Genomic DNA, 14,520 nt, shown 5'->3' with positions numbered 1-14,520 from the left:
GGACATACTCTAGTGGACGAACTTCTTTGTTTATGCTATTTCAGGTCGAAGAGCATTGGACCGCCGGTCGAAACCGTCCCTCCGCCATCCAATGCCAACTTGGAGGCGTACAACATCAGGATCATCATCGATTAAGGGCAGTGGCCATCCGATCATTGCTGCGAAGGTGCTCAGCGACCCATTAACTCGGCACCTAGGCCGAGCAACGGCAATAGTAATTAATAATATCAAATTGGATACCTGTTATAACATGTTTTAAGATGATTTATGCAAATCACTTCTTTTTAAGTAATTTCTTGTTTTTAATTGCCGCTCTCCGCCCCCCCCCCCCCCCCCCCCCCCCCTCCAGCAAACCAAAATAACCGGGTGTTTATTTTCAAAGTTTAGAACGCGCGCTAGAATGCCAAACCACGATTCATTTCTCCACCTGGCTCCATCGCTTTCAACTTTGGAGTAACGCTGCCCAAAATCATTCCTTTCCTTACAACACCTCGCGGAGCATCATACCTTCGTCCAAAATTTTGAATTCAAACCCGCTAAAAAGCCTTCGGCCACTGCCGTCGCTACCATCCAGTCTCCCTTCCACTCTCTCTAGCAATCAGCAATTTTAAAATCCCCTCTCCGTCCCTTATAAGCCCTATAAATTCTTCTCTAACAATCAAAATCCCCATCCCCTCCTCCCTCACATCCACCATCAAGCTCTAGAATGGCCTCCACCAGGCCTTCCTCTCGCTACGCCTCCATGGATTCCGTCTCCTCCACCTCCTCCCCCTCCCCCTCCCCCTCCGACCGCAAGCACCCCAGTAAAAACCTCTCCTCCCTCAAACGCCTCATCTCCAACTCAAACGGCCGCCGGACGCCGTCCGATCCGGTCGCCGCGATGGACGATTCCTCCCGGGCCCTCGCCAAGATAAGATCCGGTGATCTTGCCGCCGGGAAGGCCAAAACCGGCCAGAACTTCGGGAGCATGATGAGGAAGTTCATGGAGAAGAGGTCGAATTTGAAGCCTGGGTCGGCAGATCGGACGGCTCTAGTCGTTCCCGCTGATTTGATCGCCGAGGATCTGAAGAAGGCCGCGAAGGGCTCCAATTTCTCAGCTTTGCACCGGAAGCTGTTCCAGAAGGGTGGATCGGCGGATCGGACAGCGGGGAAGGCGTTGACGGAGGTGCATTCCAACACGCGGACATTGGCGATGGTTCTCCGCAGCGAAAGGGAGCTTCTAAGCCAAAACAAGGAGTATGAGGCGGAGATCATGGAGTTGCGCTTGCTGATTGAAGAAAAGAATCTTGAGGTAAATCTTTATAATCCCCTCAAAAAATCTTATTTATCGGTCATGTCATGCAATAAATTTAAATAAAGCATTAGTGTGGATACTGCGCGTAAATTTTTTTGTTAAATAAAGTATTCTGGTTTTGCTCAAGTAATTTAATTTATTCTTTGCTATCATCTTTTTGTTGTACATTAGTTTTTATAAGCTTTAAAACAAGAGATTGTACCGCTTAGGAATTACTATGGATATATGTTATGAAAAAATAACGATTTTTCCTTTGCTGTCCTTTATTTGGCAGGTGGAGAAATTGAAGAATTTATGTTTGAAGCAGAGGGAGGAGATAAAAGCATTAAAGGATGCCATTCTCTTTCCTGATGTTATGAATTTCCAACTTCAGGAGTTGTTGGAGAAGCAAGGCTCTGAGCTGAAACAGGCAAAGCAAGTCATCCCGAGTCTCCAAAGGCAGGTCACTTCTCTCACTGGACAGATCCAATGGCTTGCAGAGGATCTTGCTGAGGTATGCTTTCTTACGATGTTTTACTTCTTGTTATTTTCTGCTATTGCTTTTGAGAGACAAGAATCACATAGGGACTGTTTTGAATGTAGAGGATATGTGTCGGTTTCATATATTGACATTTGAGGAGTCTCTTTAGTCAAGGATTTAGGAAACTTTGGAGATGGTATTCTTTTAGGCCCTCCTATTAGACAGCAGGAATGATCTGGCATTCATATTTTGAATTGAAATATGAAATACCAATAGAAGATTCAAATTTTTGCCTGGTTGGTATCAGTGGATAACTTTCTTTCGTATTATAATTCATGCAAGACTTATTGGAAGCTTGATCCTGACTAGTGTATGCAGACTTATTTGATGTAGATTTGCAAAGCACAGATAGTAAGGCCCCAAAAATGCTGGAGTGCGACCTTGTTTCTAAATCTTTATGTTGAAGAAAGAATCACAATCATGTCCAGAATATAGGTGAATTGAATAGAAGATGGGCTCTTATAGTCTCATTCCTTGTGTTGATTGTAATAGTAAGCACATGATTGAAATGCATGAATTGAATGGGCTAAAGCTAGGAGCTGGTTCTACAAGAACTACTTGATGAATGGGAAACAAGCTTTACATCAAACACACCAGAATCACAAAAATATGAAGGGTTTAGTTGATGAGCTCTTGGTAGGCCAAGTGAGAGGTCAAGCATCCAATGATAGGAAAAAGGCCTATACAGAGCAGCGAGGTTTGGAAATACACGAAGAATATCCTCTAATTGGACTGATGCATGTTGGGTTAGGTTGGATGTTGCTGTTGTGTGCATGTGCTTGTATAACTGGACTGATACAGATCTGCAATTAGTGGGGGCAGTTTTCTCTAGGAAAAAGAGCACCTTTCTATAGAATTTTTGGTTCGTTTTGTATATTTCAGAGTAAAAAAGCTTATTATGTACCACTAATGGCACACAAATTCTGAATGAAGCCAATTTTTGATTAAAGAATGTTCACCAAGAAGTTTCATGTATTGTGGATGAGGATGTAAGGGGTCTGGTGTACCATTCATGTATTGTCTATATGCGCTTGATTGTCTAATAGAAATTTGTAGTTTTGCCCATCTGGAAGGAAAGAGGGTGTTGGAATTGGGTCATGGTTGGGTGCCCATGATGGGCTGATCCGACTGAATCCAATCTAATTTTAATGAGGGGGAACAATTTTTAGGCAATTGGGAAACCATCCAAAACCATTCAATGTAACTAAGGGTGTGTTTGGTTCATGACTAGAATTAAAATCGGAATCAAAATTGGAATAAATTAGAATGGGAATAGGAATGGCCATATTCCTCAGTGCGTTTGGTTCGTGATTGGAATCGGAATTGGAAAAGCAATTAAATAGAGTGGTACTTTTGAAAAATCAATTAAATAGAGAGGTATTTTTGGAAAATCAATTAAACATAGTGGTATTTTTGGAAAATCAATTAAATAGAGAGAGATTTTTGGGAAATCAATTTTTTTAATTAAACCTAGTGGAATGGGATTTGAAGTTTGGAAGAGAATTAAGATTGAGTTTGGGTGACTGGGGCATCCCATTTCTTTGGAATGAGAATGGGACCCCCCAACTAAACGGTTGGAGTGGGAGCCACTCATTTCCATTTTCATTCCAAAGCCCAACTCCCCCAAATCAAACATGTCTTAAACTCTTCCTCTCATTTTTTTAATCTTTATGCATGAGAAAGATAGAAGAAAAGAAGATAAAGAAATAGAAAAAATTGAGAAGAGTTTGCTATTGCTCTAAGAAGACATGGCATTTGTACTGTGGTTCTAGAGAACTTTCTATTCTTATGATTGTTCTTTGATCTGAGCAACCCTTGAGAGCAAGAATAATTTTGGTGATTCAACCCAAAGTTTTCCTTCATGATTCCGCAAGGTGTGCACTTTTCTTATTCCTTTCCCTTCCTTTCAATGGTATCAAGGCAAGATTTTGGTTGTTTCCTGGTTTTTGTTGCACTCAAAATCAAGAATAAACCCGAGAACGACAGCAAATAGATTGTCAGAGTGTGGCGGTAATGCTCATTGTCACCGCACTCCTTTCTTTCATTCTCTTCTTCCTTTGGGGATGGTTATGGGGAACAGAAGAATAAGATACTAGTTTTGGAAATGGTTAAGGTCTCACCATGGTGTTTTCTTGCTTCACATTAATTTTTGTATATATGAAAATAATTTAATCCACGCAACGTAACACAATGTTGAGCCACACACTTTTTCTTCTTCTTTTTATGTATGGCCTGTAGGCGAAAACGAGATCAAAGGCGAACTGAGATGGATCAGAAGAGAAAGAAGGGAGCCAAGGATGCGGTATTCAATATTTTTTTTCCTTTCTTCTTCTCCACATAAGTGGATCCACTCCTTAGCTACTTCCAGAACCAATGTCTTATTCTTCTCTTCCCATAATCATCCCTGAAAGACGAAGAGAATGAAAGAAAGGAGCATGGTGATGACAAGCACTACCATTGCACTCTCCTTCTCTGACGACCATTTTGTCGTGGTTCTCGAGTTTATTCTCGATTTTTAGGTAGCTAAGTTTTTTGGACAAGCTTACATTGCTGAATCCAGCTAGCACAAGGTTTCTATCTTTACGTGCAAGAGAGGTGGAAAGTTTTATAGGCAAGGTAAGGAGACCTAATAGGCACCCAAAAAGACCAAGGCCAACCCGATGCAAGAGAGGTAAGTGCAGTGGAAAAAGGCACAAGGCCAAGTTGAGCTGCTACAATTATGGCAAAGCTGAGTCACTATGCTCATGAATGCATTGAGTTGAAAGAGGTTTCACCCGACTTCATTGCTTCATATTGTGCTTATGCTTCTAGTTATATTTTGCTTATTGAATCGTGTCATGTGTGGATTGTAGACTCAAGAGCCACAGGCAATGAAGCTACAAATCACGGATCATTTGTGGAGTACCATCAAATTCCATTTGGCATGAAGTGGATATATGTAGGAAAGAATACCAAAGTTGAAGTCAAGGGAATCAACACCTATAGTCATAGTTGCGTGGTGGGCGAACTTTGTTCCTGCATGATGTCTTGTATGCATCAGAAATTCAGCAGAACCTAGTTTTAATGTTAGTCCTTCGAGGCCTAGGGTATAGTTTAAATTTCCATGGTAGTAATGTTGATGTGTTTTTGGGAACAATTTATTATAGCTCTAATCATTTATTGGATGGTTTTATGGTACTGGATATTGACTACAACATATTTGTTCATTTTTATGATGGTTGTTTTTCATTTATTGCATACTCTAGTAATGTAAATGTTGATGCAAATACTTGGTGTTGCGGGGTTTCACCCCGATAGCAGCCCGGCACACCAGCCGAGCAGGGAAAGCATCTGCGTCCCTCCCGAGGTATTGTCCGCTCTGGAATTGCCGCTTCGGGTCTCCGGGAGGTCGCCCAGGGTCTTTGCCCAATGACAGTCCCGAGCCCTAACGGCGCGGGGGTCCGCGGAGGTACTATCCCTACCCTCACGGTTTTGTCCTACAAAAGGACCCTCGGTAAGGAGAGGTTATTGAGCCCTCCAGTTAAGGCACAGACCTTTCCGCTGATTAGCCGATGTGGGACTAAACTGGGAACCCCATCCCACAACACTTGGCATACTGGATTAGGTCATGTTGGGTAGGATAGAATGAATAGAATAGCTAAAGAGGGTCTATTAGGCTCAGTCGTTAAAATAGAGTTGCCTATTTGTGAGCATTGTTTGGCTAGAAAAGCAACTAGAAAACCATTTGGTAAAGGAACTAAAGCTGAAATTCTATTGTAATTATCATACTCTGACATTTATGGTCCAATGAATGTGAGGGTGAGGCATGAAACCTCGTATATCATCACATTTATAGATGACTGCATGCATTTTGGTCATGTCTATTTATTTGATACCTCACAAGTTAGAAGCATTAAATTGCTTCAAATGGTATATGAGGTTGGCAAATAATCAATTAGACAAAACTATCAAAATATTAAGAACTGACCGAGGGTGTGAGTTTCTATCTAAGCAATATAAAGAGATATGTGATGAAAAAGATATTGAAAGATAGTTGGCTATACCTAGAACTTCACAAGAAAATGTTGTTGTAGAGACAAGAAAGAACTCTATTGGAGATGGTTGGGTCAATGATGGCGTAGGAAAATCTACCCATATCATATTTGAGGGGATCCACTACTAATTGTTGCCTATATACTTGACCTGAGTGCCCTCTAAATTAGTTATATCTACACCTTATGGATCATGGACATGTAGGAAATCTAACCTAAACCATTTGTGACTTTGGGGATCTATAACTTATGTTCATGATTGTTTCCATAAATATGGACTGTTGGATCTAATAGGGAAGAAATGTATCTTCGTTAGATACTTTGAGCACTCCAAAAGGTATGTATTCATTGGTGAACATGTAGATAGCAGTGTGACTGAAATTGAATCACGAGATGTCATATTATTAGAGAATGATTTTCCTAGTAGGTGTGAGATTGATAAAAACTTCCAAGTTTATGAAATGGAAGATCCTGACATTTGTGGTGCACCTTGTCAGTCGAAAGAGGTACCTGAAAAGTTGCCTTGACCATTTGAACCTAGTGGGAACGAAATATTCCCTAGTCAGTTGGTTCCATAGAAACCTCAATTGCATAGAAGCAGTCGTAAAAGTATCCCTCATCATCATTTTGAGATTGAAGGGGAAGCTTTTATGGTAGCTTTGCATGATGAAACAGAGGCCAAAACAATACAAGAGGTTCTCTCATGCCTTGCCAAGGAAGAATGGAGAAAAGCAATGGAAGAAGAAATGGAGCCAATAAGAACAAACCATATGGGATTTGGTTGATCTCTCACCTCGGTATAAGGCCATTAGGAACAAGTGGGTTCTCAAGATTAAGCATAAGGAAGATAGGTCCATCAAGAGGTATAAGGCTTGCCTAGTGGCAAAGGACTATATGCAACAAAAAGGTATAGATTGTAAGAAAACCTTCTCTCTAGTTGTAAGGTTTGTCTCTATACACTTTATTCTAGCCGTTGTCACATATTTGAACTTGGAACTACATTATATGAACGCCAAGATCGTATTTCTCAATGGAGAATTGGATGAAGTAATTTGCATGGAACAACTTATAGATCTTGTTGTGAAAAGCTAGGAGCACAAAGTTTACAAGCTTCAAAGATTGATATATGGCCTAAAACAATCATCCAAGTAGGAATATTTGAGATTTTGTCGATCCATAATATCTTTTGGGTTGACAATGATTGGTGAAGACCATTGTGTGCATGTCAAATGTTCTAAGAACAGCTTTGTATTTTTATCCTTATATGTTGATGATATTTTGTTGGCTAGAAGTAGTAAGGAGTTTGTTGTTGCCTTTAAAGAATAGCCGTCCTCAAATTTTGTGATGAACATGGGTGAAGCTACCTATGTACTTGGAGTCAAAATCTACAAAGATCGTTCAAGAAAACTTCTTGCTCTATTGCAAGAGCTTTATATTAGTAAGATCCTTGAATGGTTCATAATGAATGGCAGCAACACTTTAGACACTTCTTTTATAACAACCCAGGACCTCACCTAAATGGCTAGCCAGGAAGTATTATTTGGATTTCTTGATCCTGTATGAGTACCTAGGATCTACCCAGCGAATAATCGATATGGGACTAAACACACGCCCGCACGAGTTCAAGCCCTGACATCCTCGTCAGGCTAAGGGTTCAAATCTATTCAGATTTAATTACAAACACCACGATCGGCCCGTGATCAGCCTCAATGGATTCATGCTGCAGTGTTCTCTAGTCCATATAAGTTATGGGCCGAGTTCGCTCTGATACCATTTATAACAACTTAGGATTTCACCCAAAATGGCTAGCTAGAAGGTATTATTTGGTTTCCTTGATCCTGTATAAGTACCCAAAATCTACCTAGCGAATAACCGATATGGGACTAAACACACGCCCGCACGGGTCCTCACATTTTTAGTAAAGGATGAGGGCCTTAAGCTTGAGATATGTACCAAGACTCTGCAATAAAAAGTAGAAATGGCTTATGTTCCCTACTCCGGTGCCATTGGAAGTTTAATATATGGTATAATGTGTATTTGACCTAATATTTGCTATGTCGTGAGAATGGTGAGCTGCTTTTAGTCCAACCCAAGGAAGATGCATTGGAGCGCAGTCAAGAAGATTCTTAAATATCTCAAGGGTACTACAAATTATTTCCTATGCTACTAGGAAACTAATTTGTGCTCAGTGGGTTATTTGGATGCCGATTGGGCAGGAGATGCAAATGAGTGCAAATCAACTTTTGAGTGTGCCTTCTTGCTTAACAATGGTGCCATCTCTTGGAGTTCCAAGAAACAAACCTGCACGGCCTTATCGACAATGGAGGCTGAATTTATAACTTGTTTAGCTACAATGCAAGAGGCATAATAGTCCATTGTGATAGTCAAGCAACCTTTGCCTATATGAAGGATCCAAAGTGTCATGGAAGATCAAAACATATTGATGCAAAGAACAACTTTGTAAGAGACATTATAGCGTCAAAGGAAGTGATATTACAATATATTTCTATGTGCTTGATGATAGTAGATCCTTTTACTAAACCTCTTCCCAAGGATGTATTCCTATCATATGTTAAGTCTTTGGGATTGCATAGAATATAACTTATGGTTATATTATTGGAGATCACTGAGACATTAATGTGTTTTATCCATGTCATTGATGATGTTTGTTGCATATGTTTCTCTTCATTATGAACCTAACTCAATCACACATACTCGAAAGGTATGTTGCCATGCATAGATCGGCTTTCTCACATGAGGGATCGCCTTAGCCGTTGTGGGGGCGAGCTGGGATGAGCCATCGTATACTTCATGATCCTATGAGAGAGAGCTTAAGTATGCAAGCTGGAAATTTATTTAATGATATATGTCACTTTGATTAAAATCAAGATGAGGTCCATATTTAAGTTATTTGGAGCGAACATAATAGTCCCACAATCCTGTAAACCTGGATAAGAGTTGGATGTGAGTACTTGATTAGGCACCATTAGGAAGGGAGCTAAAAAAGAACTCAGGCTAGGTACATGTACACGAGTGACATGTGGTTGCATCTAGGCTAAGATTTGCATGGTGGTATTAATTACTTCATAGATAAAGACATACGCTATTCAAGGAAGAGAAAACCACCATAGCACGTAATTCATAATATATGTGCTTTGATCGACCACTAAGGGAGGTGAGTGATCAAATCCCTGCACCCTTATTGTGTGAATCTCTTGAGGCAAGGTAGTCAAAAGTAACCTCAATTGGTGCCTATGTGACTTCTGACTATGTTTTTGATGTAACAAGCCAATATTCCCTACTTTAGCATGCTTCTGATGGCCATGGAATAATTAAGCCTTATAAGGCATGTCTAGGAAAGCGGTTGGACTGAAGCTGAGAGGCATGAATGCGGGAGGAAGACTATTTTGTTTACATCCAGCACATGAATTCACCGATCAAACAGTTATGAATATCTAATTGTGGCTAGACACAATTGTGAATACATGGTGAGGCTAGCAAAGTCGAGCATAGTCTTGGAGGGATTAGGTATGCTTAGACTGATGTAAGAAAATGAGTCTGAGGTACAGCAAGACATTTTTTCTTTGGGGTAGTAGCTGCTACATTATCCCTAACAGGAGCATAATATAGAGGTCCTAAATATTAAGCTCCCAAGTGTAGGTGTGCTTGCAGGTCGCATGGCCTATTTGCCAGTATGAATATCTTCTAGAATAGATGAATGTTGAGGACTCTTTGAGTAATGTCAGACTCATCATGTGCGAATGGGGGATGTCGGAATTGGGTCATGGTTGGGTGCCCATTATGGGCCGACCTGACTCAACTCAATCTAATTTCAAATGAGGGGAGAACAGTTTTAGGCGGTTAGGAAACCACCCAAAACCGTTCAACGTGATTAAGACTCTTCCTCCCCTTTTTGTATCTCTGTGCGAGAAAGAAAGAAGAAAAGAAATCAGACAGATAAAAAAATTGAGCAGAGTCTGCCATTGCTCTAGGAAGACCCGGTAGTTGTGCTGTGGTTAGAGAGAACTTTCCATTCTTGTGATTGTTCTCTGATTTGACCAACCCTTGGGAGCAAGAATAGGATTGGTGATTCAACCCAAAGTTTTCCTTCACATTTCTGCAAGCTATGTACTTTCCCTGTTCTCTTTTTCTTCCTTTCAGCGGGAAAATTACAGATAAAATTCCATCATCGTGTTACCACTTTGCTTGCTGGGTGAGATGACTGCTCATGATTATGCACTATATATCGAGAATGTAAATTATGGTTCATGTCTCCTGTATTTTCATCCTCAATATGATGAGACTGCCCCATGCGACTCCCAAGTTTTCTGAAAAAGCACCTCTAGCTTAAAATAATGAGATCTCAGTGTAGAAAGTTTAAATAAGATTGCACTTCTAGTTTCATTGTTTAACAATTTACAGTAGTAGATATAGTTGATCAATGCTGACAAATCTCTAAGTGTGGGTTAGGGATGCAATCACAGTTATTTTCTTGTCTAACTTTAGCCTTTTCTTGTCTAAACTTTAGATTGCTGACACCAGTACTATTTAAGCAGGTGAAGGCAGATAAATACGCTGTAAGGACATGTTTTGACGGACCTATCAGCTCTCCAAGAACACCAATATTTGATCAGGAGACTTCTAATTCCTTGGTATGCATTTCTTTTACACAAGTCTGAATTCACACTTGTGCTGATGCACACTGACTTAAAGCTAAGAATCTTCTTTACTTGGTGCAGTGCTTGAAACTATAGGATTTCCACGTCTTTGTATTTCATAGATTTATTAAATCATTCAGAATGACTGACATGCTATATTTCATCTTCTTTACTGATTTGATTTTTGATTAATTGTGTTCTAATATTCCTCCAGCGATTGCTCTTTTACATTGTTAAGTTCTGCACATTATGCAGGATTATAGCTCTGCAGAATTAGTAACATCTGATCATGGTAGTCCTGATGAAATGTTCCTCAAGGACTTCAATCCTTGTTTGACCCCTTGCTTTTCAAAGTCAAAGTCTAAGGTAAGAAAGCCCATGAAAGTTGTACATTAATGCCTTCATTCTCATCAGTTTCTGAACCATGATTACCTAACTTTGCTAGGAATACAATGCGATGCTGGGTTATGAATCCCCTGACGAGGATAGATCAGCCATGAACAAGACCCTGTTGATCCCAGATATGTTTTCTAGCTCTCGTAGTGGAATACTATCAAAAAGTTCAGAACATTGCCAGAGGCCTAACTTAGTCGGCAGCACTGCAAAAAAAATATATAGATCGGATGAAAACAAGCGGTCCACTACAAAGCCAACATCCCAAAATCTTTTCTGAAGTTGACTGTCCCTGCAGCTCGAGTTATTTAACGTGTGCAGTTTTTATGTTATCATTTTTCCCTTCTTTTCTCCTTGCTTGTATTTGAGATTTGCCTGTACAACTGTCAAGAGTTCCATGTTTAATCTCGTGTACTGTGTATTGCATAACCAGACTGCAAGAAAGAGAAGTGCTGAATTGTTATTACATGCATGGGAGGTAATGCAAGTTATGAATTCAAAGCCATGCTGATCTTTGTTTACAATATGTATTAATAAAACCAAGATTTGAAGTCTTGCCCGTGGTGCTCATGTGCTGGTACCGTTCAGGCATCAGGTTGGTGTGAACAGTACCATTTGGACGCATGGGAATGCTTTGGCATCATTGTATATGTTGGGATGCCAATGCTTTATTTCGTATTTTTATTTGTTTTGATATTTTTATATTTATTTTGGTTTTAGATTATGGTTAGATGTGGTTTTTGAGTCTATGATTGGATCTATGATGTCTGTATTGGTTCTTACACTAATTTAAAATTCTTTTGTTTCCCTAGATTTCTTTTGGTGTTTTAATTTTAGCTCAACTATTCTCTGGAAATATATTCATAAATATTTTAAAATATTATTTTCTATTTAAGATATTCTTTGGATCTATTATTTACTTTTGGGTGATCCCTATAGCTGCTGATACCAAGATAGGCAGGTACTTTTAGTTTGAGCTGTTCAAGATTGAAGTGCTTGTGAATTCTTCAAGAACATACCAGATATATTGACTTATAAACAATTGAAATGGTATGATAAAATCTACTGATTTAGAAAATAAGATTAGTTACCCTATTTTACTTTTTCTTTCTTGGTATCTCTTATCTTCTATCTTCTTCACCAAAGCTTAAATCCTAAGCCCTAGGCCTCTATTGCAATTTCTGAGGATTGTAAAGAGAAGATGAAAGAAAGGAAGAAGATGAATAGCTTTATGTTCTTCAATGCTGCAATTAACTTGCACTTACCGTTGCTTATGCTGTGCACTTCTTGAATAGTTTTTTATTTATATCACCTGGGTATTCAAGTATAGTTTCATTCACTTATGTTTTATCGAAACTGTAAAATCTTTTCAAAGTTCCTCTCTCTTTGCCTAGTGCTTCTGCGAATGGATCAATACATGATAGTTTGCTATGTAATGGTGGAGAATCAAGTAGAAGATCAAAATAATATATCAAATTTTATGAGGAAGTTTGAGAATTTTATAATAATTATTACAAGGATAAAAGATTTGACACCAAAGAAGGAGCACACATTATGATGACGACAAACAATTTCTGTTTTTCATACTTCATGTTGTGAGGAGGGTGCATCAAGGCATTCATCATCCACTGATTATCATTTAAGACCATCAACTAGAACAAATTGCTCGGTTAGAATTACAGTTAGCTTAAGGTTAGATGAATTTTTCATATAACAAAAGTTAACCATGAACCTAATCATAAGATTGACCTTCACACGCATGGTTCTTCAGATCACATAAAGTACTAACAAAAAGAGGCAAAAGGCAGCTAGAATAAAATGATCAAGCTGGGATACCATCATATAAGTCATTTGATTTGTTTGTTGCAGAAGTTGGTGATTATGAGAATATTCAATATGGTGAAAAGAGTGTAGAAATCTGTTAAGAAAATCAGATGCATGATGATTGAAGGTGATGCGAAAGCAATCCATCAGTACTTCACTCGTACACAAACTCATAATTTATTTATTTTTATTTCATGGATAATAAGAAGGAAGGCTTTTTGAAGAACGTATTTTGGGCTGATCGTAGATTTATATCAATATTTAGGTGATGTCATATCTTTCAATAACCTACCAAATAAATATATATGATATGCCATTTGCAGCTTTTGATGAAATGTGGTCAATTTTATGGGATGTGGTCTACATTCAAATGAAACCATTGGATCCTACATCAATTTATTATTGCATGGCTATCATGTATGCCAAGATGTCTTCCAAATGCAATAACCCTTGATAAATGCAAGGGCATTAAAGATGCAGTAGCCTGGATGCTTCCTGGTATCCATCTTCAGTTATGCTCATGGCATATAATGAAAAAGATTTAAGAGAAGTTAGGAAAATTTTCCAAATATGAAGCTATTAATAAGTTATCGAAGAAACTAGTTTATGAATTTACGAGTTGAGAAGTTCAAAGACACTTGGAGAACAACGATTGAGAGCTTTGTACTTGAATATAATGATTGGCACAATTCCTTATATGAAGATTGGCACTATTGATTTCTATTTTTGGTAAAAGGCATATTTGGGGCAGGGATATCTACCAAAAAAACCGAGGGCATGAATGATTTTTTGATGTATACATGCATTCAAAGACTTCTTTAAAGTAATTTGTTACCAATCACTCTATGGCTCTAAAGCATTAGCAGATTTTGAATCATTTCATAAGAGTCCAATGTTGAATTTAGAATATTTTATGGAAGAATAATTGAGCAAAATATGCACAATTAGCATACTTAAGTAATTCCAAGATGAGGTGAAGGGAATAGTTCATCGTAGCTTTTCATAAGTTTGAGTAGATGGGATAATCATTGCTTATGAAGTCAATGGGTGGACATCGTATCACCTATACATGATTCTTCTCTGAGATAGTTTAGTTCTTCTATGCCACACTTAGAAGGCTCATACCATGTGAATACATATCCATGTTTATGTTTCCATATAGGACTCACTTCGAAGAGAGATTCTTATACATTGCACGTGCCAAAAGACCCCTGCAATCCACATGGATGGAATAGCTCCACATCATAGTCAAGCTCTATGAAAAGTAATCTACTAGGTTGCTTGATAAGGATGAAGAAGAATCTCCATTTCAAGGCAACTTCAAGCAAATTAGTAACAATCACCTATTGTATTGATTGCAATAGCATGATAATCCAGTAAATTTTGTGCAACCCCACAAAGATGAGTTATTTTCATCTTTTAAAGATCATTTATTGTCCCTAAAAGAGTCATATGCTTTCTCTTCCAAGTGGTAATGCAAATTAACATGATTCGGAAAGCTCATATAAAAAACATCACAATGTTACTACAATAAAATACCTAACACCATTTCCTCAAAACCTATAAAACTTCAAGCAACCCCAGATACGATACTTAAAGCTATTTTTGGCTGTGATCCTTAGCTTCTTATTATAATTATCTTTCATTCAGAAGTTTTTCCTTAAATGCTCCAAAAAAGAGATGACTTATGTATAGATGAACATGTTGTTTGAAATTAGAATCACATGCAGCCTTGAACACGGCTGTTGGTGCTTCCTCGGAGCCCCTTTTGGGAACTGCTTCTTGAGGAGCCTCCAAGAC

The 14,520-nt window shown here is 38.7% G+C and overlaps 1 protein-coding gene across 2 annotated transcripts; it reads left to right on the top strand.

Moving 5' to 3' along the window:
- Positions 1-576: 576 nt before the first annotated feature.
- On the top strand, positions 577-11,450 carry LOC103700870 (structural maintenance of chromosomes protein). Of its 2 annotated transcripts, none has more exons than XM_008782765.5 (5): positions 577-1,291; positions 1,569-1,787; positions 10,402-10,497; positions 10,759-10,869; positions 10,949-11,450. In XM_008782765.5, the coding sequence occupies exons 1-5, from the start codon at positions 707-709 to the stop codon at positions 11,174-11,176; spliced, it is 1,239 nt and encodes a 412-aa protein (XP_008780987.4). In that variant the 5' UTR covers positions 577-706; the 3' UTR covers positions 11,177-11,450. The 2 variants fall into 2 exon arrangements, with proteins under 2 accessions (XP_008780987.4, XP_038970342.2); XM_039114414.2 differs by having other exon boundaries at positions 10,399-10,497; positions 10,949-11,401.
- Positions 11,451-14,520: the final 3,070 nt, after the last annotated feature.

This window comes from Phoenix dactylifera, chromosome 1, assembly GCF_051530095.1.
Source record: "Phoenix dactylifera cultivar Ajwa chromosome 1, Ajwa_hap1_PhDact_Kaust_v1.1, whole genome shotgun sequence".
Classification (NCBI taxonomy): Eukaryota; Viridiplantae; Streptophyta; class Magnoliopsida; order Arecales; family Arecaceae; genus Phoenix; species Phoenix dactylifera.
Note: the sequence above shows the minus strand (reverse complement) of the source record. Positions and strands in the feature narration are given on the sequence as shown.